Genomic DNA, 22,440 nt, shown 5'->3' with positions numbered 1-22,440 from the left:
TTTGCCGTACATTGCATCGAGGTTGAGGACATGCCTTGTACTCGTATCCTTGTAGCAACAACTTAATGCGCAAAAACAAACAAAAATGCGATGGCCATAAGAAGAAGTGTTTGACCAAAAGCAGTGTCAAAACATGCAAAAGAGAAATGTTACGTTAGATTTCTTTCTTTATAAAGCCCAGAGCAAAAATTGTTTAGCATGTCGTTTGCTATTCAAACAATTTGCATATCCTTTTAGTGCAGCGAGCGTACTTAAGAAAGCACAGGCAACAGCACCAACAAAAAAGTCCTGGCCAGGCATACCAGCACGACAGGCAACCGAAATCCAATGTCAGCTCAAGAATTTGCAGGCTAGTGAGTGAGCTATAATCAAAAAAATTTAAGAGCACTGCATTCGGGTGTAAACGACTGCGCAATACTCTGTTAACTGGGTAATTACCGCACTAAATCAGTCGAAAATAGTCTTCCTGTTTAACTTGGCCGCAATGTTGATCAATGGAGAGCTCCTTGCAAAACTTGTTAGCTTAGCATAAAAAAAGTTGACTGTAGACACACCTTTCGATGGATGTATAAAGCCAATATACTCTTCCTTACTTCAGAGCGAGTATAAATACAAAAAAAAACCGGCGTCGAATTTTATTTAACACGTACGAGGCGGTCAAAGAATGTGATGCTTAAATGCCACAGGGGCACGGCGCATCGGGGCGATGTTTTAAGGCATTGAAGTGAAAATTGAATGGAGGCAACTCCTGGTGCTATGCCACTGTCGCCCTCTGTCCTTGTTCTCGGCCAGTTGCCAGCCGTAATATTTATGCGCAGACGTTGCTCAATAAGCTGCTCAAGGATTTATTAGCCAAATGGACAGATTTGACTGGCTGACTGGCTGTGCGGCTGTGTGCCTGTGCCATATGTGAAGGTTGTCGCTAGTCCAACTCGGCAGTGGTCTTTGCCTTAAAGTGCACCGAGAGAAATTCAATTCGAGTTTAGATTCGAAAATGTGTTTGTTCTTCTTTGTAATGTATTTAATCAGTAATAATTTATTAAATCCTTAATTATACTAGAGAGTAGTATAGAGAGGGTTTTATAATTTTAGCTAAGTGTGTTTGTCAACAGCCGAGTTGATATAGATATATTTTCAATATACGTATGCTTACATTTCCGGTAAATGGTTTTAAATATTGTTTAAAAGTCGATATTACGAACTTGGGGGGTATAAACCTTTAAGATTTTAAGTTTCTTTCTCTTTTAGTCTACTGAATAATATATATAAGCTTTTGGCAGTGTAAGAACTTTAACGCCAAATTATATATTTTCATTGTTTGATACTCAACAAATGCTATGTATCGAATGTTCCTGCAGACTTTGAGCCAACTGTTTGATAAATGCTTTCAAAATCTTTGCATTGAATGGCAATTTTTCAAGATTTACAACTTGAAACAGAATGCGAGTGTAAGATAAGCAGTGGCCAACCCGAATATCAGAGTGGGTATTCAGAAACAGCTGGTCAAGTTTAACAATGAACTTTGGTATACTGCAGCTAAAGCCCATTTTCCGTTTGCTTGTCTAACGGAGCTTAAGTGGCCCGCAGGCTTGACCTCTCGAATTTTCACGACAACGAGCATTGCTAACATTTAAGCAATATCGTTTTTGTTTTTTTTTTTTGATTCTATTATTATATATTGGATGGCAGTCGCGCTGGTAAAAGGTTACAATAATGCTTAAAAGCAGAGTAGGTCTAGCCATGTTTTAAATAGTCAAAATCATTTCATTGGATTATTATGAAGCTCATCGGTGCTTCTGCATCTGCCATATAAATTGTAGGTCTCTAAGGTATAGGAGCCTAATAAAAATAGTGGTACCAGATTATTGCTAGCAAGCTTCGTATGCAACAATGGTCGGGACAAAAAGTAACAGATAAGTCTCTCATTATTCGGAAACGTTTAGCTCTACATTGCTACGGCTCTCTAACGTGACTCTTGGTAAAGTTGATGGCAAATCATTTCTTAAATTAGTATTTTTAAAGTCAGACAAATCTAATTATCAAGTCATTGGTGCCTGACGAGCAATCAGACATAATATTTGTTGTTTATTATATAGTGTTTGCATTTTTAGACGGATTGGTTTCAAACCAATATCGCTTCAACTGTGCACTCCAACAAAAGTTTTTCGCTATTTTTCCTGTACCGTCCATAGAAAAAGCTGCCTCCAATCCGGTAGTCACCCAGGTACAAAAACGATGGAACCAGATTTCCATTCAAATGCCAATCCCGCAGGTAGTAGTAACCCGTCTGTATGGGACAACTCGTGGCAAAGTTTCCAACTTTTAGCATGGTGACGAACCAGCGACGATAAAGTGATTCTTGCGAGCCTTTGAGTAAAATGCAGTAATTTATATCATGCTGAAATATGCTTTGATATGATTTGCTTTTGGACACACGAAATTCAAAACTCAAATGGGCCTTTAGACCAGCATTCAGTATCCTTACAAGAGTCATGTCCATTTTCACTTTACCATTAACGATCTGAAGTGTGAAATTGGAAAAAACATCTCGTTTGTATGTACAGTCTCCGGTTTTGAAAACCATTTTGCTTGCCTGTTGATTATTTTAAATTAGATCATTTAGTGTTTCAACAATATTTTTTACGGTATATACCAAAATAGAAGTTGTTAATCCTAATAAAGCTATTGCTATAAACAATTTAATGGCCTTTGAAAACATTGCGTGTGACGCGACTGTAGACTTTGTTCGTAAACTGTTTAAATAATTTTCACAATGGTTTGGCGAATGGAATTGAGCTAAGTTTACTGATGCGTAACTGCTATATACATATATAAGCGGCACATTAAGAAGGCTTATTGTTTTTATACACTAACACAGATAATATGCTAATATTACCAGAACTATATTTCCTACAAATTGTTACTATAATAGATATATGACATAAGTCCGATGATGACAAGATTTTGCTCATGCATTCGTATCAAATCTTTACTTTGATACTCATCGGAGCCAGGTATGCCAAGTAGTTTTCTTAATAACGAAAAGTTAATTTGTGGTATTTGATATAGTTATCAGATCGGGTGGATCCTGACAGTAGTATAAACTCGCTGCATGTATGAATGTTAACATATAAGTATAAATGTATATTTAAGGGCCTTTACACCAAGGAACATAGTATCTTTTTAACTGAGTAATCTCTACTGGGATATTTTTTAGCAACATGGCATGCCCTAATTATGAATACTGTTTTTTTATACCGAACACAACCTTAAAAAAATTTCCAATTACAAAATAATATTGACTTCTCGTGCCCACACTGTCTCCCCTGCTCCACTCTGTCCCCTGCCATTCTTTTTAAAAGTTTCGTCCAGTCGTCTTTAAACCAATTTTTGAGACTCCATATAAGGAATTATTAAATATATTTTCTGCGGCTTAGCAAATTTTTCCCGTAAGCTGGGCTGCAGGTATCCCAGACGTGAAGTATATGAGTATAGGAAGCTTTATAGTAAACTGTTTTCTAATTCGTATGTACATATTGTATTAAAATGAAAGTGTCTTATACGTTTAAGTATTTTTCTTCATCGCTTGTCCCTGAAGGTAGATGCACTTCAACTTCTTACTGTCTTAGGTGTTTATTTAAATGTATCTTTAATTTAATGACAATATGTCAGTAACTGATTTTTAGTAAATAATCTAAGATAATATAAAGTACCTATTAAATAGTTTACATGGCAAATGATACAGTTCTATAACTCTAGTCGGCCTCTAGTCGATAATTCCCATAACATTTTGGACACTTTTTTGTAAAAGTACATCCAAATTGAATTAGACACATGTGCCATAAACAGGAATATTTTTTTTTATATTATTTTTACCCTCCATTCCTTCAACCATTCAATGGCTTATGCGGTAATCGTAGCATCAGCGCTGCAGCTCATTATGAAGACTTCGTCGGCGCTTTTGTACCTGCCATAGAAATTGTAGGTCTCTAAGCGATAGGAGCCGCCCGAAATAAATGGCGGCACCAGATTATTACCAAACTGCCAGCCTCGTAGGTAATAATGGCCGGGACTTAAGGGGCACTGTCGCAGAAAGTTACCATATTTAAGAAGGTTCATGTACCACTTCTTGAAAAGATTGTTCTTGTACACGTTCACAATATTACACACATTTACACTCGTTGAGAATATGCTCTGAAAGCTCTTGGAGTTAGGCACCCGAAGCTGAAAGTCCAGTCTAGCATACCAACCCTTTATTAGCGGTTTCTTTAGAAACATATCTAAATAGACCTTGCCATTGTCTAGTACGAAGGTAAAGTTATCAAAGTAGTCACGGTTGAAACGGCTCTCTCCTACTGTCAACGTTATGTGTTTCTGCAAAGAAGTGATTAAAACTAATACTATATATTTTCATTTAATAACTTTAAGATGACTCACAGCCTTCACCTTGTTGGCGCGAAGAGCTAGCAGGAATATAAAACACCAGACAAGTCTCTTAACGTTCAGAAACATTAAGCTCCACATTGCTATGGCTCTCTCACCTGACTATTGTTAAAGTTGACTGTAAGCTAGTTCTTAAATTATTATTATATATTTTTAGAATCAAGCGAATTCAATTATCTAGTCATTGGTGCCTGACGAGCAATCAGACATAATATATTTATTAAATATATTTACGAACGAGTGGGTTTTGTGTCAAAGCAATATCGCCTCAACTGCGCACTCCACGCACATTTTTTCGCTACTTTTTCTGTACCTTCCATAGAAAAAACTGGCTCCAATCCGGTAGTCACCCAATTACAAAAATAATGGAACCAGATTTCCATTCAAATGCCAATCCCGCAGGTAGTAGTAACCCGTCTGAATGGCAAAGTTTCCAACCTTTAGCATGGTGACGAACCTGCGACGATAAAGTGATTCTTGCGATCCTTTGGTTGCCTGTTGACATTTTCATATTTTTTTGGATTTAATAATAAACATGTTGCTATAAATTGATTAATCTGAAAACATTGCGTGTGACGCCGCTGTAGACTTTGTTTGTAAACAACAATTTTTAGCAATTTTAATGAGTTTTCAAATTGGAGTCGATTACGAAAATGACCAACGTGTAATTGCTGTTAGCTTGTATATTAATAAATGGCACACTAAAAAGGCTTCTTGTTTTTATACCCTGAACATGAAACCAATCGAGTAAGACTATTATAGTCATTATTGGGTCTGTGTAATATTTTCAGGCATATACCAAATCGCAAGGCTGTTTCTTTAAATTGTGGGGGAAATAGGCGGAGGTATCAAGCAAATGAATTACAAATTTGGTTCCATTCTAATCATTCTCGAGCTATGCCTTAATACCTGCAACAAAAAGGAAAACGCATCCAACGTTGTATTCCTTTCATACTTGCAGACTAGTTTGCAAAAGACCTAGGCTGATAGGCGTGTCTTTATTGTCTCGGCTATTGGTACTGCTCAAGACGGAGACCTCTCATGCTAAGCAGTACATATTTCGAAACCATATTATAAAACCTTTTGAAAGAAATATTACTAAATTGCAGAAACAATGGGCAAGTATGTTTATTAGTGCATTATTACATTCAGCATTAATAACTGATGCCCTTTACAATTTTGTTAAAGTTAACATCACACACCAATTGTATAGTTAATCTGTTTTCAATATTGCGAAGATAGTCATGTCCAATACAAATTCCTCTTGCTTTGTCTTGAGTTTTCCAAAAAAGAAGTGAGAAGAGACACGATAATCGCCCGCGTACAAGTATTGCGGCACCAGTTGTGAGTCCAGCTTCCAGTTCCGCAGAAAATAATGACCCTCAGGGACTGGACAGTTGAGCATGAAGTTGCCATGATTCAGCATGCTCTTGAACCAAGTTTTGAAAATATTATTTTGGAGTGCCGAAACAATTCCACAAGTGTCTAAAACATGGGCAAATACGCGCTGGTAATGCTTTGCTTTGCCCAAACTTATAGAGAAGTCGACATGCGATTTGAACCCGCGGGTTAAAGGCTTCTTGATCATCATGTCCAGATTGAGCGTGTTATTGATGATGTTCATGGTGAAGTTTTCGAAATAGTTGGGGTTGTACTTATACTGTCCGTTTTGGATGAGAACGCTAGACTTTACTATATATAATTAATTGAAATCCTCTCGATTTACAATAAGAACTCACGGCTTCGGCGACAGACAGCTGATTAGCCAAGAGTAACAAAATGATTTTAATGCCATAAATGTAAATTATGAACATTTTTATATCAACGACAATATTAAAATGATCTTTGAAATATGTGTTTCTGGACATGAGACTATGGACTAAAAATTCCAACAGTTGTTTGGGCTAAGCTAATTTTAATTGCCTTTCGCAAAATTCAAATTAGGGGTAGAATCAATATTATTGAAAATAACTAGTAATAGGCTCCGAGCATAATTGTTTATTATTGTAAATAGAACTACATTGATTTAATTTCAACTTCAAGCCTACAGTCAAGTAAAAAATCCGGATGTCTTTTTTCCTTCTTGCTCTGAAACAGCTTTGTAGTAATGCGATAAGCGCCGGGCGGAAAAAACGATGGAATATCAAGTTCAGAACTATTGTAATCTCTTATGTAGTAATGGTTCTCTGGAAATGGGCAATTTCGAAAAAAGTTACCATGAAATCTGAATGATGATATCCATTTCTTAAACATATTGCCTTTTCGGTTGCTCAGAATGTTACACATGTCTAGAGAGTATTGATAAAAGCTTTGATAGGTGTTCGATTTATATTTGCGGGTGAAGAACTCCATATTAAGCCGTAAGCCCGAGTATAAGGGACTTATAACGTCCACATCCAAATTCATCTTGTCATTCGTCAAATCTACCGTCAAGTTACGCAGATAACTTCGATTATATTCATCACAATTAGGCGATTTGGAAAGAACAGCTTTGGTCATCTATAAGAATAACGAAAGTACGAATTTTTTTTTAAGAATTCTTTATATTTACCATAGTTGCACGTTGGATGAGGCACAGAATAATCGAAAGTTCTGCTAAATACTTCATATTTTCAACTTGTTGTGAAGAATTTCATAGCAGAAATGAATCAAAATGTCGATTGATAAAGAAAATCAACTTGAACACACATATGGCAATTTTTCGCCAATTGATTGTTATAATTGATGTTTACCGAAAATACTGATTATCTGAATAATTGTATTTATTCACTTTTATGTTTTGTATTTTAATAACCCACAGCTGGCATTTTTTGCGATGTAACAGGTTGAACTGTTGATTCTGATCAAGAATATACTTGTATATAGTATAATTGATGGGGTATGAAATATCTTATCTAATGCATTACACATTACCAAAGCCACAAAGTATTCGTCAGAATTAGATTCATTTTTTGTGTAAAGCCATCAATTTGTAAGTTGTTGTATTCTGAATATGTGCTATAATTAGTGAAGGGACTCTCATAAAAAGTAAATAGACAAACTTAAAAAGTTTGCACTGAAACTTTTGAACACTGCGCAATTGCAATTAAGAGTTTATAACTTCCTCAATAAGTTAAATAATTAACAAACAGTCAATTGCTCAAAACCCGCAGCCCAATAGCAGCGGCAGCCCCATAAATCAAATAAAATGCTCACGAAATCAAAGCGGTTGCCACCTCGCAGTCAAAAGCGCATTTAAAATTCGCAAACTGTCAGAGGGAATACAATAAACACGACGCAAGTCAAAAACATTTCATTGCAAATATATTGAATATTAATTTTTTGCTGTCTCGTCTGTGCCGTGATGGCCCATTTGACGGGCCATTTTAATTCAATTTGTGAAATTTGGCAAAAATATGCAAAATACGAGTGCTAAAAAATATGAACAAAATTGTTCATGACAAATGACATGATAGATATATATCGACAAAGCTAAGCTAGTTGAAGGCAATTGTATTCAATTGTTATTACTAAAAACAGAAGATAACTTCAAGAATTAAATAGAAAGTTCCCAAAATATTTCTAATTTATTAGCTACCATACAAGTTGTGTATTATATAGGTTTCAGAGATCGGAACAGAGCCTAGTTGTATATAATAGAATAGAACAAGGTTATATTGGTTTTAAGCAATGACCGACTTGTTATCCGGACGTGTGTTTGATTTCTGTCTGTGTGAACGGAATTATATTTATGGATATTAAAGCTATATGATCGTGTCTATCTGCCTGAGAGAGCTTACTTTCTTCTGCGACGCCAGTTAGCAGAGTGCAATCGGCGAAAAGCTTTATTTCCCAACGTCTGAGAGCTAGAATCCAGTAAGTACGTTTTACTCGAGTGTGCTCGACTACTGTCCTATACGAGAATCTACATACCAAATTTGTCTATCTAGCTCACATAGTTTTTGAGTTATGCTACAAAATTCAAAATCAATTTTTATTGATATTTTAAAGGTAAGACAATATATCGATAAAAACTGATAAGCACGTTATGTGTATGAGATCGGACATGCCTACTTCCAGCTAAAAGCCAAAGTATAACAACAGCTGCCATTGCATAGATATATTTCCCTCTTTCGACCACTCTCATCTTGCACCGAAATTATGCATGTATTTGTTTATACAATTTTAAATATAATTATTTATTTATATTTAAAAAAAATATACCTTGTCCCTTTTTATTTTTAGAAATAACATCAAGATGCATTATGACTACTCATAACGCGGTAAGTGTCCATCATTACTTTATTTTACTTGTATTTTCTTTTTGACTTTTTCAAACCGACATAATTAAGTTAAAGAGTCAATCTCAAACTTTCTTCGAATTTTTACACACTAAATAATAAAAGCAATATCAAAATTAATTATGGATGTATATAGGTAATTTAATACCTGGCCTTTTTCACCCGTTTCCTGCTAGCAGAAATTTAAAATTTTGTAAACAAAAAAGTTGCACTCGTTTGTGGGTAGTTTTGCCACACTTTCGATCTGAATTCACAAAATCTTTGAAACACGTATTCATAAAAAATGACCAAAACGTCGCCCACAAATCATTGGTGTTCATTTCCACCAAGAAGGATTAAATTTCTAAAACTTGTGATATATATCTCATGTGAATTGGATTACAACTCTAACTTGAGGCCTTTATTTTTCATACTGGCGGGTGGAATTACCCGAGATTCCATCTCCTTTATTCTAAAAAATACGGTAAATCGCTTTACACTCGATTTATAGGGGAATTTCCTGATAAAGAATATTATAACTTATGAGGGGTGGGAGACGGTTTCTTTTTTCTACACTTGCAAGAAATTGTGCCCTTTTAACTCGCTCCATTGCGTACAGGGTATATAAATTTTGAAGCCTGAAAACTCGGAAGATATTCTATAAATGAGAGAACATGTTCTAAAGGTGTTGTTTGCGCTTATTAGCAAATGTATTGCTTTTTACTACATTTAGGAAAAAATTGTAAGACAAATTTAAGAAATACCATTGAAACATTGAAAGTGCTTGTTAAAGAAAGAAACGGGTTAAATTGAAGTTGCATGAATTATTTGGTTTAGCTCGTCTTGGGCAGCATGGCGAATATACCGGGCTTTAGGTTGCTGACATCCTGAACATTGAACTCGCCAGTAATGTGATCGTTCATGATAACCGTGCGCTTCTTGCTGGCATCCAGATGCAGGGCCTCAAACTGAATATCAAACTCGAGTTCAGGCAGAATGGCCGTTGTTGGATCTTCTGGCCACCAGAACTTGTTGATGAAGTATGAGCCCTGTAATTTGCGATTAAAGCGTAAGTGACGAAATCTGTATTTGCCCTAAAAGAGGCGACTGTATAATATACGGAAGCCTGAACGCACACAACTGGGACTCACCTTGGCGATCGGACAGCTCTCAACAATGTTGCCGTATTCACGTATGAAACCGTGCACAAAACGGCCCACTGGTGATTTGTTGGCAAAGCCGAGAATTCGGCAAACATTCATGGTGGTGTTCAGAGCGGTTGTGTAGTATGGATCCAGTTTGTTAGTTATACGCACTTCCAAGTGCACATCCACATCGTGCAGCTCCTGGTGCACTTCCATGGAAAAGTTCAAGTGCGGATCCGAATTGTCGTAGGTCACCTTGTGGCTCACCATCTTCTCATCACTCCAGATCTTGATGTCCTTGAACTTAGGCCGCATCATTTTCTGACGAATGCAAATTGATCTCTTAAAGAGCAATCAGGAAACGATTATATTGATCACCCACCTCGGCCAAACCGCCATGGCAAAGGGCCAAAAGAATTTGCAGCAAAATGACACTATTCAAAAACATGACTTATGATGTCTGTCGATTGTCAAAAAGCCCCCCGGCTTATATAATGATGGGAAACCATCACCAAAATTGCAAATATAATTTTGAATCGATGCTATCGGAAATATGGCTTTAAATAAAATGCCTGAATGGTTTCCAAATCATTTCAAAGTCAGATAAACACTTAGTCGACTCAATTTGCCATGGCAATGTGCGATTTGATCAGACTTTTTAATGTGCACAACAATTTGGGCTCCATTGACGCTTGACCCCTGATCATTGTTATATTATGACTTATGTCTAATTGAAAAAAAGTCAGTAAATAATTGAATCAAGATGCGTGCACAGTTGTACCAATTTTTCCACGTTCTGGCACTCGTGCTATTAACAAGCTTTCCTGTGGCTTTGGGATGGGTAAGTTTAGAGAGTCGACAACAAAATTGAAAGTTTCCTTCATAAAATTTGAAGTTGTAGTTGTGGAAATTGATGCGTTTATAAAGATGCACAGACGGACATATTCTGCCTGTCCTTTTTAGCCATTTTCAATGTCTTCAGGGTATAAGCAGCTTTCTGTTTTTATTTTGAAGATACTCTCATTTGTTTTCAGCGCTCGTTTAAGATTGTTTTTATGCGCTTCGACTACGAGGCCAATCCCAAACTGGTGGACGTGAAAATACAATTGCAAAACAATAGTGAAAGTTCATTAAATGTTTTTATCAACACCTTGGAGATCATGGACGATATTGAGCTGTCAGCTAGCTTTGCTTTAGAGACGCAGCCGGGTAACTTCACTAATCTCATCAGTACGACCCTGAATTTTTGCAGGATGTTAAAGGAACGCGACGGGGAACCTTTGGCACGCATAATATACCAGGATTTAATGCGTCATGGAAAATGGTTTAAAGAGTGCCCCATACAGAAGGACACCTACACGCTGCAGGATTATGCAGTGGATGAGGAATTGCTACCCAGCTATTTGCCAGAGACTAACTTCAAGCTAAAGCTACGTTTAACCCAGCCGAAGAGTGTTCAGATATTCAAGGGTACGCTTTTTGGACGAGTTGATAAGTCCAAAGGTTTCAAAAATCTTAAAATGTTCAGCATGGGCTAATTGAGCCAGTGTTTGAATGCACCATATTGTGGGTGTTCATGTACTTAATGTTCAATAAAGGTGTCTTGAATGTTATAAATTTGTCAACACTTCGTTCTTCAATTTAAATTATAGTCATCGTGCAATATGCGTACAATATCTCCAGTACTGTCTCTGCCTGCTCTGTTTGTCTGATTTTAGTATGCAAAATGGCTTTTGTCGCACAATTGACGTCATTGTCGGCTATAAGGCGTCATCGTCATTGGGTAGTCGGACACGTTGTCCTCACCAGGCAGTGGCAGCGGGAGCGAAAGCGGCAACGGCAGTGGTAGAGTCACCTCCATCGTCACGTGTTTGCCTGCTCGACTGCGAAATTCGCATGTTTACCCGACGGTGACAAGCTGTCTGCAGGCAGCGAATTGATGACGCTGATAATAGCCACCAACGGCCGGAGACTGGCGGAGACGTTGGCGGAGACGAAAACGGAGACGGAGGCCAAGACGGTGATGTACCCCGATGAGAAACAGCCGACAATGATTTAGAGCGATTTTGTAGCATGTCATGTGTTTGGGGGTTTGAAGCACTCATGTGTTGATTGGACTGATATCGTTAGGAGCATAAATTAAGGGTTAGCGGCGATGTTTTGGCTACAGTTGTTGTAGCTAGATACAACAGAGACGATTTCATGTTAAATAACGTCATGCAGTTAGCCAGAATCTGATCTTATGAGCTGCACATTATTCATGGAGCATTACATTGTTAACCAAGCCACGTAATGGAGCCTACGAGCAAGATATATAGAAATGCTCGTAAAGTTTGCCGACTCTTTTCAAACATAATAAAAACTTGCAAATAGTTGATTACTTTTCTTTCTCTCTTTGCACATTTAAAATGTATTTCAGAAAACAAGCAACAAGACTGAAGAATGTGTTGAGGAGGGTGTGCAGCAGCAGGCTTTCTCGGCTATGTTCTATACTTTCTGTAATTAAGGATGCACTGCACATCTTTTAAACCAAAAGTCGTTGACAGCACAGTAATGTCTCGTTAAGTCTCGTGAGTCAGCGGCAGACAGCGCAAAAAAAAGGAAAAATTAATTTATCTAAGCTCACGAGTGCCCGCATAAAGACGGCTATAAATTGTCGCACAGGCTTCGAAAAGTGCAATAACTTAGAAAAGTGCGAATTCTCATACATATATTGTACATATATATGTCTACAGCTCACTTTTTTTTTTATATTTCAAACCTTCTCTTCACAGTTTCGAGCTCATGTCGAACCTTATTTGAATAATAGACGAGCGGCATTTGTCTCTGATCCATCCTATTTCCCAGACCCGCTTCTGTTCAAATTTTTATTCAAGGCGGCATTGATTGCCTTATATATAGTTTTATTATTTGTACGATGGTTGTTATAATTTTGTCACGAAATGTGTAACGCATGAAAGAAATCAACACGAAAACCATTGAATACATATCCACGTTATTTGCTTCAGTTTCTTTACCATTATGTTCCTCTGAATTTGTGCAAAAAAATCGGGAGAAATTTGTTTCAGAAGTTTCAAGGATTTCCTTTTTTCAGAAATAGACTAACTAGGTCAACTATTAACTAGTGTGCAATATTTTTAATTTACTTAAATGACAGGTGTTTTTTCCTTTTTTCGGCCGATATAATAATATTTATTAGTTGTCCTGATTAGCATGTTAATTTCAATTGTAATTGTTTTCCTTTTACTAAGATGCGGACACAACAATCGAAAACTTTGCAGACTGGGAAATAAGTTGAAAGGAGTCTTCGTGGATATTTAAAGCAATTATTTCCTTTAGACGAATATTCTACCTTAGATCTTTGGGGATCTCAGTACACCTTTCTCACTTGTCGCGGCTCCTACTAAATGTGGACAAAATTTGTTTAAAACATTCTCAGCTGCATATATAGACAAGTATATATGGACGTTGCTGAATTTTTTTAAAGGAAAAAAATTATATTTGGGCAATTGGTCCGCCAATGACGCCATTTATGCTTGGCTTAAATTGTCCACATTAAATTTGTTACAAATAAATGTTAATTTTGTTATACCCAGCACGCATAGAAATTCGATAAAAACGGGTATAAACCCTTTATGCATTTTTATGCAACAAACAGAGGGAAGCTTCGCCGATCCGATACCATTTATGTATAAGAATTCTTGATCATGAAAGGAAGAAACGTCTGATCGACCTAAAATTTATTATTGCCCATTATCCAATATTTTCGATCCAGAATACTTAATATTTACGATATAGCTAGCGCTGTGCTGTGTTCAATATTTTTTACGGCAGCTTGCCAGAATGTCCAGGGTATCTCCAAGTACACCACTTTCGAGTACTATACCATATTTAACTTTGTTTTCTGGTTTTATGCAGGCGAATTTCAATTACTGACATTTTAATGTATTTCATTGAATTTATTTGGCAAGCTTAGCGATATGCATTTTTTACAAACCAAAATCGAATTTAAAAAGAAAAAACCAAAATAAATTAAGTTTTATTGAAATCGACTTAAATTTTATAAGTACTTAAATAGAGTTATAAAAAGTGATTAAGATCAGTTTTATCATCTATGATAATTAAATTCATCTCACATACAACCAGATGTCTACACACTATTCTATGTTGGTACAAACGACTGCGCAATACTCTGTTTACAGTGTTTTAAAAAGGTGGAAAAGAGTCTTTGGAATGTAAAAGTTGTGGGTTTTAACTTTAACCATAATTTGTTACTTAAGACAATATTGATGCTTTGTGATTGTGATTATGGGCGCGGTTAGAATATTTTTGCATCTTTCAAGCTATCTATTAAAATCTAAGGAAGGTACCGATGGGCAGGCAATCGACCAGACATAGCATTAAACCAATATGCCATGTTCAGCTTGTGAACAGAGCATCAAAATCTAAAATCCGTCTATAAATTGCGGATAAGCAAAGTTCCACTTGGAATTTCCAAATTTTAACTATGTGAGGTAAAACAAAAGCAAAACTAAACTGGAATCAATGCATTGTGAAACATTTAAGACAACCGGATCAATGGGAGCAAATTGAAATGGATTTGTAAGCAAATGAGTCGCAACCAAGTAAATTAAAAAAAAAGAAATCAAAATGTGGGTTATACATGCAAATGGGAGGATTTGAGTGGAATGAGAAATTCTATATGTTGGGGCACGTGATAGAAGTGAGGAATTCAATGCTGAGATATTTTCAATTATGTTTGCCCGTGTGGGATCTACTGAAAGCCACGTCCAGTTATTATGAGTTTATTGAACTATTGATGCCGTATGTTATGATTATATCATAATTTCTAGATGGTTGGCCAAACCGAAGCTAAGCACTAGCAACTCTTAATCGTCAGTTTCGACGACAGCTCTTCCATTTAAATGGAGCACAAATCTGGTGCTTAAGACCTTAACCTCGAAAGCGACACGCCAGCTTGGTTCTGTGGGTTATCACAGCTCCGGTCTTCTCGATTTGCATACGATCCAAAGTTTTGACCGTTTCTTTTAAAGCTTCGCAGACTGTATCTGCAGTCGAAATCGGAATCGGAATCGCAATCGCACGGCATATGAAGTTGGTATAATAATTTTTGTCACATAATTGAAGTGCCTGGCAAATGCAAAGTGCCTGGGTCGGCAAAAGCAATAAGAAAGGCGAAAGGGTGTTAGCTCTGTTTATAGTCAAATTCGTTCGCTATATACATGTATACATATATATATACATATATATATCTTATCGTGGAGTCTATGAATAGCGCACGAATTTTGATTAAACTTGCGAGTTCAATGGCATTGCAAAGTTTCTCTGAAGCGCAGGCAAAATTAAAGTTTTTTCTTTAATTTTTTTTTATTCGGATTCCGCTCAAGTATGAAAATCCACTTACAAATATTATGTTAATTGGCATAAAAAGACAGCCAGAGAAATGAAATCTTATTACATCAGCCTGGCCAACAAAAAGGATAAGCATAACCGGCAGACAATTGGCAAACAAACAAATTGCCAAAAATAACAGTCGGCAGTGAGAAAAATTCCAACTACGGAATAAGCGAGTCGAAATTTTGATGAAATGAAATGTTGTCTGCCAACTGTTTGTTGCCGTAGCCCTCAAAACCGAGTGGACGGGGAGTCGACTTCGCTCAATATTTGCACTGTGAGGCGTTGCCAGCTGAGAGCTAATTTTGAATCTTTGCCTTAGAGGAAGTAGGGGTGGCGTCTAAGGTCGGGCTAGGCTCTGGATTGGGCTGGGCTGGTGGCCTAGACTTGCATTCCAGTTTGTACATTCCCTAAGACGTTTTGTATATAATTGGCTTGGCACTGGCAACAGATTCACAATCAGACTCATGGAGTGCTTGGTAAATACTTGTGGCGAAATTGTAATCAGTTTTTCGTAAAGTTTTTAATGCCATTTTGCATTTAAAATATGCTCGTATTTAAGTTAATTGAGCTCTAGTTCAGTGCACCTTCCAAACTCGATATATTTGAAAGCTCTCCAGAAATGTTGAAAGCGTTATTTTTAAAGACTTTATAACCTGAAAGTATTTCTGTATAATATGCGCATAAAATTCGCCTAGAAATCGGGCAAATTATTTGTTCCTGTGAATTGTGCTGCTGGGCGCCAAACTTATTGCAATTGCTACAAATTTTTACATAAATTTACGCTATGACAAGCCCAAGTCCTCAGGCCACAGTTCTGGCTCCCTCGCCAGTTCATCCTCGCCAGACCAGCGTATTATGCAGGCCGTTAGCATTTTTTCGACACCTCCACGTTCGCGTTTTATGAGTTTTAGCATTCGACTGCTTTGAAACGCCTTCTCTTCTCTTGCCTCTGCCACCTTTTGAGAAATTTTTAAGCCGGAAATCCACTTTCAATTGTTTGGGGCGCTGCCTTGGGCGTCCTGTAGGTTTACATATTGCGCATTTCAGCGTCAGGGGATGCTTCCCCAGCTTCGTTCGGCGCTGTCTGTTGGAGTGTAAACATTTTCACAGTAGGTGTAAATAAAATCTTGTAAGACGACGTAGCTACCGGGCGTGCTTAGATTGTTTGGCTTTAAGCGGAAGTCGGTAAAATTTTTATTACGATGGGGTTTGGTTTGATTGTTTGACTTTCTTTTCGAAGAATTCTGTTTACTTGGGTTATTGTCAACAAATTACGCAAACAGTTACAATAATCGTCGAGCCAGACAAGAATTGTTCGCTTTATATTCGTTTCAAGATTCTTGACCAGATAAACACTAATGTCCCACACACGCAATTAACAATTTCATGACAAGGTTCAATGCATAACTAATATATAATATACAAAAACCACATACGCATCGATTATAATATGTATTTTACTCATTTTTATGAGATTGCTGTCTGGATGGAGAGTTTTCCGCCCACTTCTCTTGAAATAATCGAAGCCCGAATTACAACAGTAAAAGCATAAACTGCGCATAGAAAATTAATGCCAACAACAACTCAATTACTTTTAATAAATGAACCAAACTTTCGCTTTAAATGAAACAAATGCTGTGCAGGTAATTTACAGTGGAATAAAAATAAAAAGTTGACAGCTTAAACGCAATCATATATTCACATAGCAGAGCAAGGTTTCGATCCTCGGACCTCTGGGTTATGGGCCCAGCACGCTTCCACTGCGCCACTCTGCTGCTTGGAAATCGAGTGGATAAAAGCGTATGTCAATACAAATAAAGAAATATGAAGATGTCGTGGGTTCGAATCTCATTCATAAGGGGTTTTAGTATCTTTTTTTTTTTAATTTGTTATTTTTATTTTTATTTGTAATTTTTTTTTTCATTTAATGGAGTAAGATTGTAATAATAATAATATTAATAAGAATAGCTAATAATATAAATTCCAGCTGCTGGTCTTGTTTCCTCGAACCCGATCGCGGCATTAACCAGCCACTTTATTTGCAAGGTGTGTAAATTACAAATATTATTTGTTAAAAAAAAAACACTTATTTTGAATTTTAGAAATTTTCAAAAAATCGCGACACGCCGAAAACCGTCATCCGAGATTTTTCTAAAAATCTGCCAAAATACCAGGCGAACAGGGGCTTTATTTAGCCATTTATAGCCGTTTGTAGCTGTTTTTAGCAGAATTGAAATATCTCGGGTACCATATGTACGGATCCCGACTATCGATTGACACCAAAAAATCTGAATTCTAAGAAATGGCCCAATTTGAGAAAAACTACTATGTTTTTTGCAAAAATTACGATGTTGGCTGAAAATGGCTGTGACCACGAGTCGAATGAGACCAATCTTTCCAAAATCGGGGCTTCTTTGGCCGAGATACAGCGATTTAAAAAATGCCGTTATCATTTTGAAGATTTTTCGTTTTTTTCCGATAATTCGGCTAAAAATGGTCCGATTTTGGAAAGTTATACCTTTTTGAACTCGTACTGATCGCTGGACTCGACTTGCATACCACGTTTTTTGATTTTGTTTGGAAATCCAAATTTTTTGAAAAAAACGACCGAAAAAGAACAAAAATAAAAAATTGTATTGCATACCCAAACGGAGCGTGCGGTACTTTACAGTTTTTGTTGCATACTTTTAGGAGCGCACATAAAAAATTACAATTCATAAATCTTAGTAAAATTGTTCAATCATAATCCGAAAAGTATGTTAAACAATATAATATACAATAAATGTTCCTCGCGTATTTTTTTGACACTTTTTTTTTATTTTATTTATTTTTTTTTGCAATTTGTCTGTTTTTTTTGTTCAGAATGTGTGGAGTTAGATTTTGGTGGGTGTTTCCTTTTGAGCCTTTTGAGTTGTTGAGTTGTGGTTTAAAAGGCTGGTGGCTAGGTTGGGTGGTTGCCTAGTCTCAGCTCCTTTACCCAAGCTGGCTTTAGTTAACATACGCAGACGTGATTGCTACGATTTCCCTTTGTCATAAAAATGTTGATTGCGGATCGGATCGACATGTTCGCTGAGGTCAAGATTGTTTTAGTTTTCAAGATAACTTTCCCAAAAATGACATTCGCAAATCTACGGATAAGTATGGCAGTTTTAGTTGCTAGCATTCATTTGGTTTTTTAATAATAATAATTGATTTAATAATTTTTAATAATAATATTTCCATTAAAAAAAAATGATCAACTGACCAAAGCCACATATAGCAGAGCAAGGTTTCGATCCTCGGACCTCTGGGTTATGGGCCCAGCACGCTTCCACTGCGCCACTCTGCTTACGTTGTGATTCTTGCCAAATTGCTAACTTCAGCTAAAGGAAAACAACGGATAATCTAACGTTCGAAACCAAATCTTTTGTTTTGTTTTTTAGAATTTTTATAATAAAATAAATAAAAATACACTAAAAAATAAATTCAAAACAAAAATATATTTGATTTTCGGAATACTATATTGAATGGCCGGGAAATAAAATGACGTAATGTGAGTAAGAATAGAAAATATTGCAAATCTATAGAGGCACCCCGAAGTTAATTCTTCATCATTGTTACGAGGAACTTTCGTTCTTATTCCACTGTCCGTACAAAATAGGGCCACAAGACACCAGAGTTATCTCATGGAGCCTCGTTGCAGCCCATATCTGACCATGTCTGCCCGCCGCTGTCGATTGTAGCGTATGCATTTTCAGAGGGCAGGAGCGTCGGCCATGTGTGGTGTCTATTTAATTACAATTGTCGCCGCAATCCGTGTCCATGTGCGATGCGATGTTACAGGAACAACGGCAACAGAATCGGTGCAATTAACGCGCACGGCAACTGGGGACCAACTGGCGGGCAGTTGGGAGTTTCTCGCCATGCGTGGACTTTATCGATGGACGGCCCATTTTGTGCGATTATTTTACGCTCAATTATTGTTAAATATTTTACAAAATGCGGATACTTAAATTTACGCGTCCCCGAATGGCGCTGGCGCTCTACAAATTGGCCGGGCTCGGACTGGTGTCATGTTCATGTTCTGGTTTCGGGGTTGTCCTAATGAGATTGCAATTATTTGGCCATAAATTTTTATTATTTGGGCTTTAAAGTTCATGTACTCTTATTGTACATATTATGCAGCAGACAATTGTGTTTTTTTTTTAATCTACAAAAATGCGTTTACCGTTTGCAATGACATGATTTAATTTGAAAATATTTTATAATTAATTGGACCATAACGCTGAGTGGACAAAATAACTATATAGTTAATTTATGGTCATGAGTCAAAGTAGGCGCTGATCTAATTACGCGTATGTTTTTAGCACAACATTTTAAAATGAATTCCAAGCGACAATAGTTTTGGGCTTAACGAGTTAATAAGAGCTCCGGTAATAGCGTATAACAAAATGTATTTATAAAACCTAATTGATGGCATTTAGTAGATTTTGTGCGCAAGCCCTTCTGTGTCAACTATATCTATTTTGAGAGATACCAAGCTGGCTGGTCTGATTGTTGCTTATTATCTATTTCAAACTATCGTATCAATTGTTATGTCATTCTTTCAAAACTTATAAGAGTTAGACACATGAAATTTTGAACGCAGGTATTTCTAATCGATGGAATTGCAATTGTATCTATAGCTATTATAATTTGAGCGGCGAAGGGAGAGCTGCTACAGAAACTTACACAGTTAAGTGAGTTAAATTCTAAGCGATTAAAAGTTGAGGCATATGTTTTAACGTCGCGATACGTCGATTTAAAAGGAGCATTGCTCCCCTTTAGACTGATCTGACAAAAAAAACTATCCGGACACGTTGTCAGAAACAAACAGCTCGGAGAGCAGCTCTAGCAAATATTGGACAACATTCGCTGCGAATATTGAAGTGATTTTAACCCTTCCTGTCTGCCGAACACACGTACAAAACACGCGGTATTCGTATATCCATCTTCTGTATCATGGAAATCATTTGCACAATGCTGACAAAGAGTATTGCAGATCTTTCACATTTTTCAAGCTGTTTTAAGTTATCGCGGCCATAGCGCTATCTTTTAAACTTAAGAGCATATGATTTAGTATTACGAATTTGCTCTAATAGTAAAGCTCCTTCCATACTTATTTTAAAGATATCTTCACTAAACTCAACAATTAAGAGCTTTACAATTTTCTTTATATATTTTCAAAACTTTAAGCCATATGTCTACAAGGATATTTAACCTTCGGCGTGCCAGATAAAGTTATGGGTTCTTTTTTTTCTTTGGTTTTTGTTCGCTTACTATTTTCTATTGTCTGGCATTACGTATCTCGTTGTTGACTTTTGTGCAACTGCAGTTTTGAGCTTCGCTTGGTACTGGAATCTCCAAATTTATTGCAATCACGCACAGGATTTGTCACTTTGGCATTCAGATATAAAAGCAAGTAAAGGTCAGGCTGCACAATACTCTGTTCAGAGTGCAAAAATAGTTAACAACAGGCTAGAACAAGTAAGGGTGAGATATGAAGAGAATGTTTTTACTAAACTAGTTAAGGCTTATAGAAAAATTACTCTTTGGTAGTGTAATATTTGATTTTTAAAAATAAAATGTAATGTATTAAATGTATATATTATAGATGCGGTTTTTACAAAGTCTTGTACAGAGGTACAGGCTAGGTTTTTTTTTCCTTTGGACTTTGGACTTTACTTTTCCACCCGTGGTAATTACTACAAAAATTGCATACAAATTGTACGCCAATTTATCTTTGTTCGAGTGGACTTAAAAATCGTATTTATTATTTTGTATTGTAGAGCTTTGAAAATGAGTTTGAAGGCGATCGGTCAGGACCAACCCTTTCATATACATATACATTTAATCTGTGTAATAGTTAGCAAACGCTTCGCGAGTTAAATTTTTACTTATTGCTTGACATTTGTAATGGTTGCCACTGCGTCAAATGTTTTAAATGCGGTTCTGGTAAATTAAAAACAACAACAATAGTTACGGTAACAACATCAGCAGCCGCTGCATTCACAAATTATTGGCAGACTTCAAAAAGGCAATGCGCAAAAAAGGGCAATGCGCAACAAAAAAATGCCACTATCGAAAGTGGACGACTGCCGGATACCCAGATATTCAATCACACAAACATATAAAAGTATTATAGCGCGCATTTCAAACATAAGTCATATAATTATTGTAAGAATTAAATTTATTTAATATTTTTATAATATTACTCAAAAAAAAAACCGCTCGTGGTCCCGATAATTTCTTTGAAGTATTTAATACACAAATATATATAAATTGAACGGGGAATAAAAAAAAATAAATTAAACTATAATTTATATATATTTATAATATTATAATGGTCAGCTCAGTAAGTGTGTTATAGTAGGAGCCCGGTAATATTTTGAAGATTTTTTGAATTACGTTTTCATTGACTTTCTTACATTTTCGAAATTGACTCGTTTATAGATTAGGAATCGGCTTTGCCAGGCTATTATTGTTGATCTGAAATACAGATGTGCGTTGCATTGTTTGCATTGGCTTTTGGGTACAGGGTATAAAATATATATGAATTTATTTGGGGTTTGGGTGTGTTTGCGGCAATTAATTTAAACACGCGGCTTTAGCTTTGCACTGTTTGCGGTTAACCCTGCCGACCCCTAACTTCCTTCCATCTGCAGTTGGCTTTCCATGTTTATGGCTCAATATTCTGAACTGCAGTTGTAATAGTTTTCTCTACGATTTTTATAATGGCTGCAAATTATAGCTGCAGACTCCAAAACAATTATTGGTTCTATCGATAGCGATAGTTTTTCTATCCACTATCATGATAGTTTGGGTTTTTCTTGCTTCCCAAATTGCGTTAATTGGGTGAGAAATCAATATCAATATGTATAAAACTTTGTCACATCTCAAACCGTAAGGCCTTAAGCGATGCACATACATGTGTATGAAAGCGCATGCTAAGAAAATGGTAGCCGTGTGAAAAACTGAAGAAAAAGGCTCTTTAGCAAAGATCTCTTAGTGGAAGTCGATCCAAAACAAAACTTCAAACAATTTTGGGCCCGTTTTCATTAATCAATATAAATCGATACTAATTATTGGCCTACCGAACATTAGTGTAGATGTATCAAACCGAGCATGGGCTAGTAAACTTTAAAATATTAGGGGAT

At 36.5% G+C, this 22,440-nt stretch overlaps 6 protein-coding genes and 2 non-coding genes across 8 annotated transcripts in view; 2 read left to right on the top strand and 6 right to left on the bottom strand.

Annotated features, from left to right (window-relative positions):
* LOC135432898 (uncharacterized) overlaps positions 1 to 22,440 on the top strand; it is an 80,324-nt gene that overhangs the window by 15,946 nt on the left and 41,938 nt on the right. The gene's annotated exons all lie outside the window — the stretch shown is intronic.
* LOC135433041 (uncharacterized) lies at positions 2,123 to 2,584 on the bottom strand. Its single transcript, XM_064688972.1, has one exon. The coding sequence runs from the start codon at positions 2,582 to 2,584 to the stop codon at positions 2,123 to 2,125; it is 462 nt and encodes a 153-aa protein (XP_064545042.1).
* Positions 3,904 to 4,524, bottom strand: LOC135433040 (uncharacterized). The gene is made up of 2 exons (XM_064688971.1): positions 4,438 to 4,524; positions 3,904 to 4,374 (listed from the first exon to the last, which is right to left on the bottom strand). The coding sequence occupies exons 1-2, from the start codon at positions 4,522 to 4,524 to the stop codon at positions 3,904 to 3,906; spliced, it is 558 nt and encodes a 185-aa protein (XP_064545041.1).
* Positions 5,657 to 6,257, bottom strand: LOC135433039 (uncharacterized). Its single transcript, XM_064688970.1, has 2 exons — positions 6,183 to 6,257; positions 5,657 to 6,103 (listed from the first exon to the last, which is right to left on the bottom strand). Exons 1-2 carry the CDS (start codon positions 6,255 to 6,257, stop codon positions 5,657 to 5,659), a joined length of 522 nt encoding a protein of 173 aa, XP_064545040.1.
* Positions 9,491 to 10,310, bottom strand: LOC135432959 (uncharacterized). Its single transcript, XM_064688861.1, has 3 exons — positions 10,230 to 10,310; positions 9,854 to 10,168; positions 9,491 to 9,751 (listed from the first exon to the last, which is right to left on the bottom strand). Exons 1-3 carry the CDS (start codon positions 10,293 to 10,295, stop codon positions 9,536 to 9,538), a joined length of 597 nt encoding a protein of 198 aa, XP_064544931.1. The 5' UTR covers positions 10,296 to 10,310; the 3' UTR covers positions 9,491 to 9,535.
* LOC135433038 (uncharacterized) lies at positions 10,611 to 11,411 on the top strand. The gene is made up of 2 exons (XM_064688969.1): positions 10,611 to 10,688; positions 10,882 to 11,411. The coding sequence occupies exons 1-2, from the start codon at positions 10,611 to 10,613 to the stop codon at positions 11,383 to 11,385; spliced, it is 582 nt and encodes a 193-aa protein (XP_064545039.1). The 3' UTR covers positions 11,386 to 11,411.
* TRNAM-CAU (transfer RNA methionine (anticodon CAU)) lies at positions 16,969 to 17,040 on the bottom strand. Its single transcript has one exon. It is a non-coding gene; the product is annotated as a tRNA-Met (tRNA).
* TRNAM-CAU (transfer RNA methionine (anticodon CAU)) lies at positions 18,522 to 18,593 on the bottom strand. Its single transcript has one exon. It is a non-coding gene; the product is annotated as a tRNA-Met (tRNA).

The sequence above is a fragment of the Drosophila montana genome, unplaced genomic scaffold, assembly GCF_035044405.1.
Source record: "Drosophila montana isolate Dmon_TW-CO22-7 unplaced genomic scaffold, ASM3504440v1 contig_3216_1, whole genome shotgun sequence".
Lineage (NCBI taxonomy): Eukaryota > Metazoa > Arthropoda > Insecta > Diptera > Drosophilidae > Drosophila > Drosophila montana.
The sequence above is the reverse complement of the archived record's forward strand: the minus strand, read 5'-3'. Positions and strand labels throughout refer to the sequence as shown.

Bases quoted from the DNA above. Each gene is read 5' to 3' on its own strand.
- LOC135433041 (XM_064688972.1), bottom strand. From the start codon at position 2,584: ATGGTTTTCAAAACCGGAGACTGTACATACAAACGAGATGTTTTTTCC.
- LOC135433040 (XM_064688971.1), bottom strand. From the start codon at position 4,524: ATGTGGAGCTTAATGTTTCTGAACGTTAAGAGACTTGTCTGGTGTTTT. The intron at 4,375-4,437 runs GTGAGTCATCTT...ACTTCTTTGCAG, and splicing joins GCGCCAACAAGGTGAAGGCT to AAACACATAACGTTGACAGT.
- LOC135433039 (XM_064688970.1), bottom strand. From the start codon at position 6,257: ATGTTCATAATTTACATTTATGGCATTAAAATCATTTTGTTACTCTTG. The intron at 6,104-6,182 runs GTGAGTTCTTAT...CAAAACGGACAG, and splicing joins AGCTGTCTGTCGCCGAAGCC to TATAAGTACAACCCCAACTA.
- LOC135432959 (XM_064688861.1), bottom strand. From the start codon at position 10,295: ATGTTTTTGAATAGTGTCATTTTGCTGCAAATTCTTTTGGCCCTTTGC. The intron at 10,169-10,229 runs GTGGGTGATCAA...TGCATTCGTCAG, and splicing joins GCCATGGCGGTTTGGCCGAG to AAAATGATGCGGCCTAAGTT. The intron at 9,752-9,853 runs GTGAGTCCCAGT...CGCAAATTACAG, and splicing joins AGAGCTGTCCGATCGCCAAG to GGCTCATACTTCATCAACAA.
- LOC135433038 (XM_064688969.1), top strand. From the start codon at position 10,611: ATGCGTGCACAGTTGTACCAATTTTTCCACGTTCTGGCACTCGTGCTA. The intron at 10,689-10,881 runs GTAAGTTTAGAG...ATTTGTTTTCAG, and splicing joins TTCCTGTGGCTTTGGGATGG to CGCTCGTTTAAGATTGTTTT.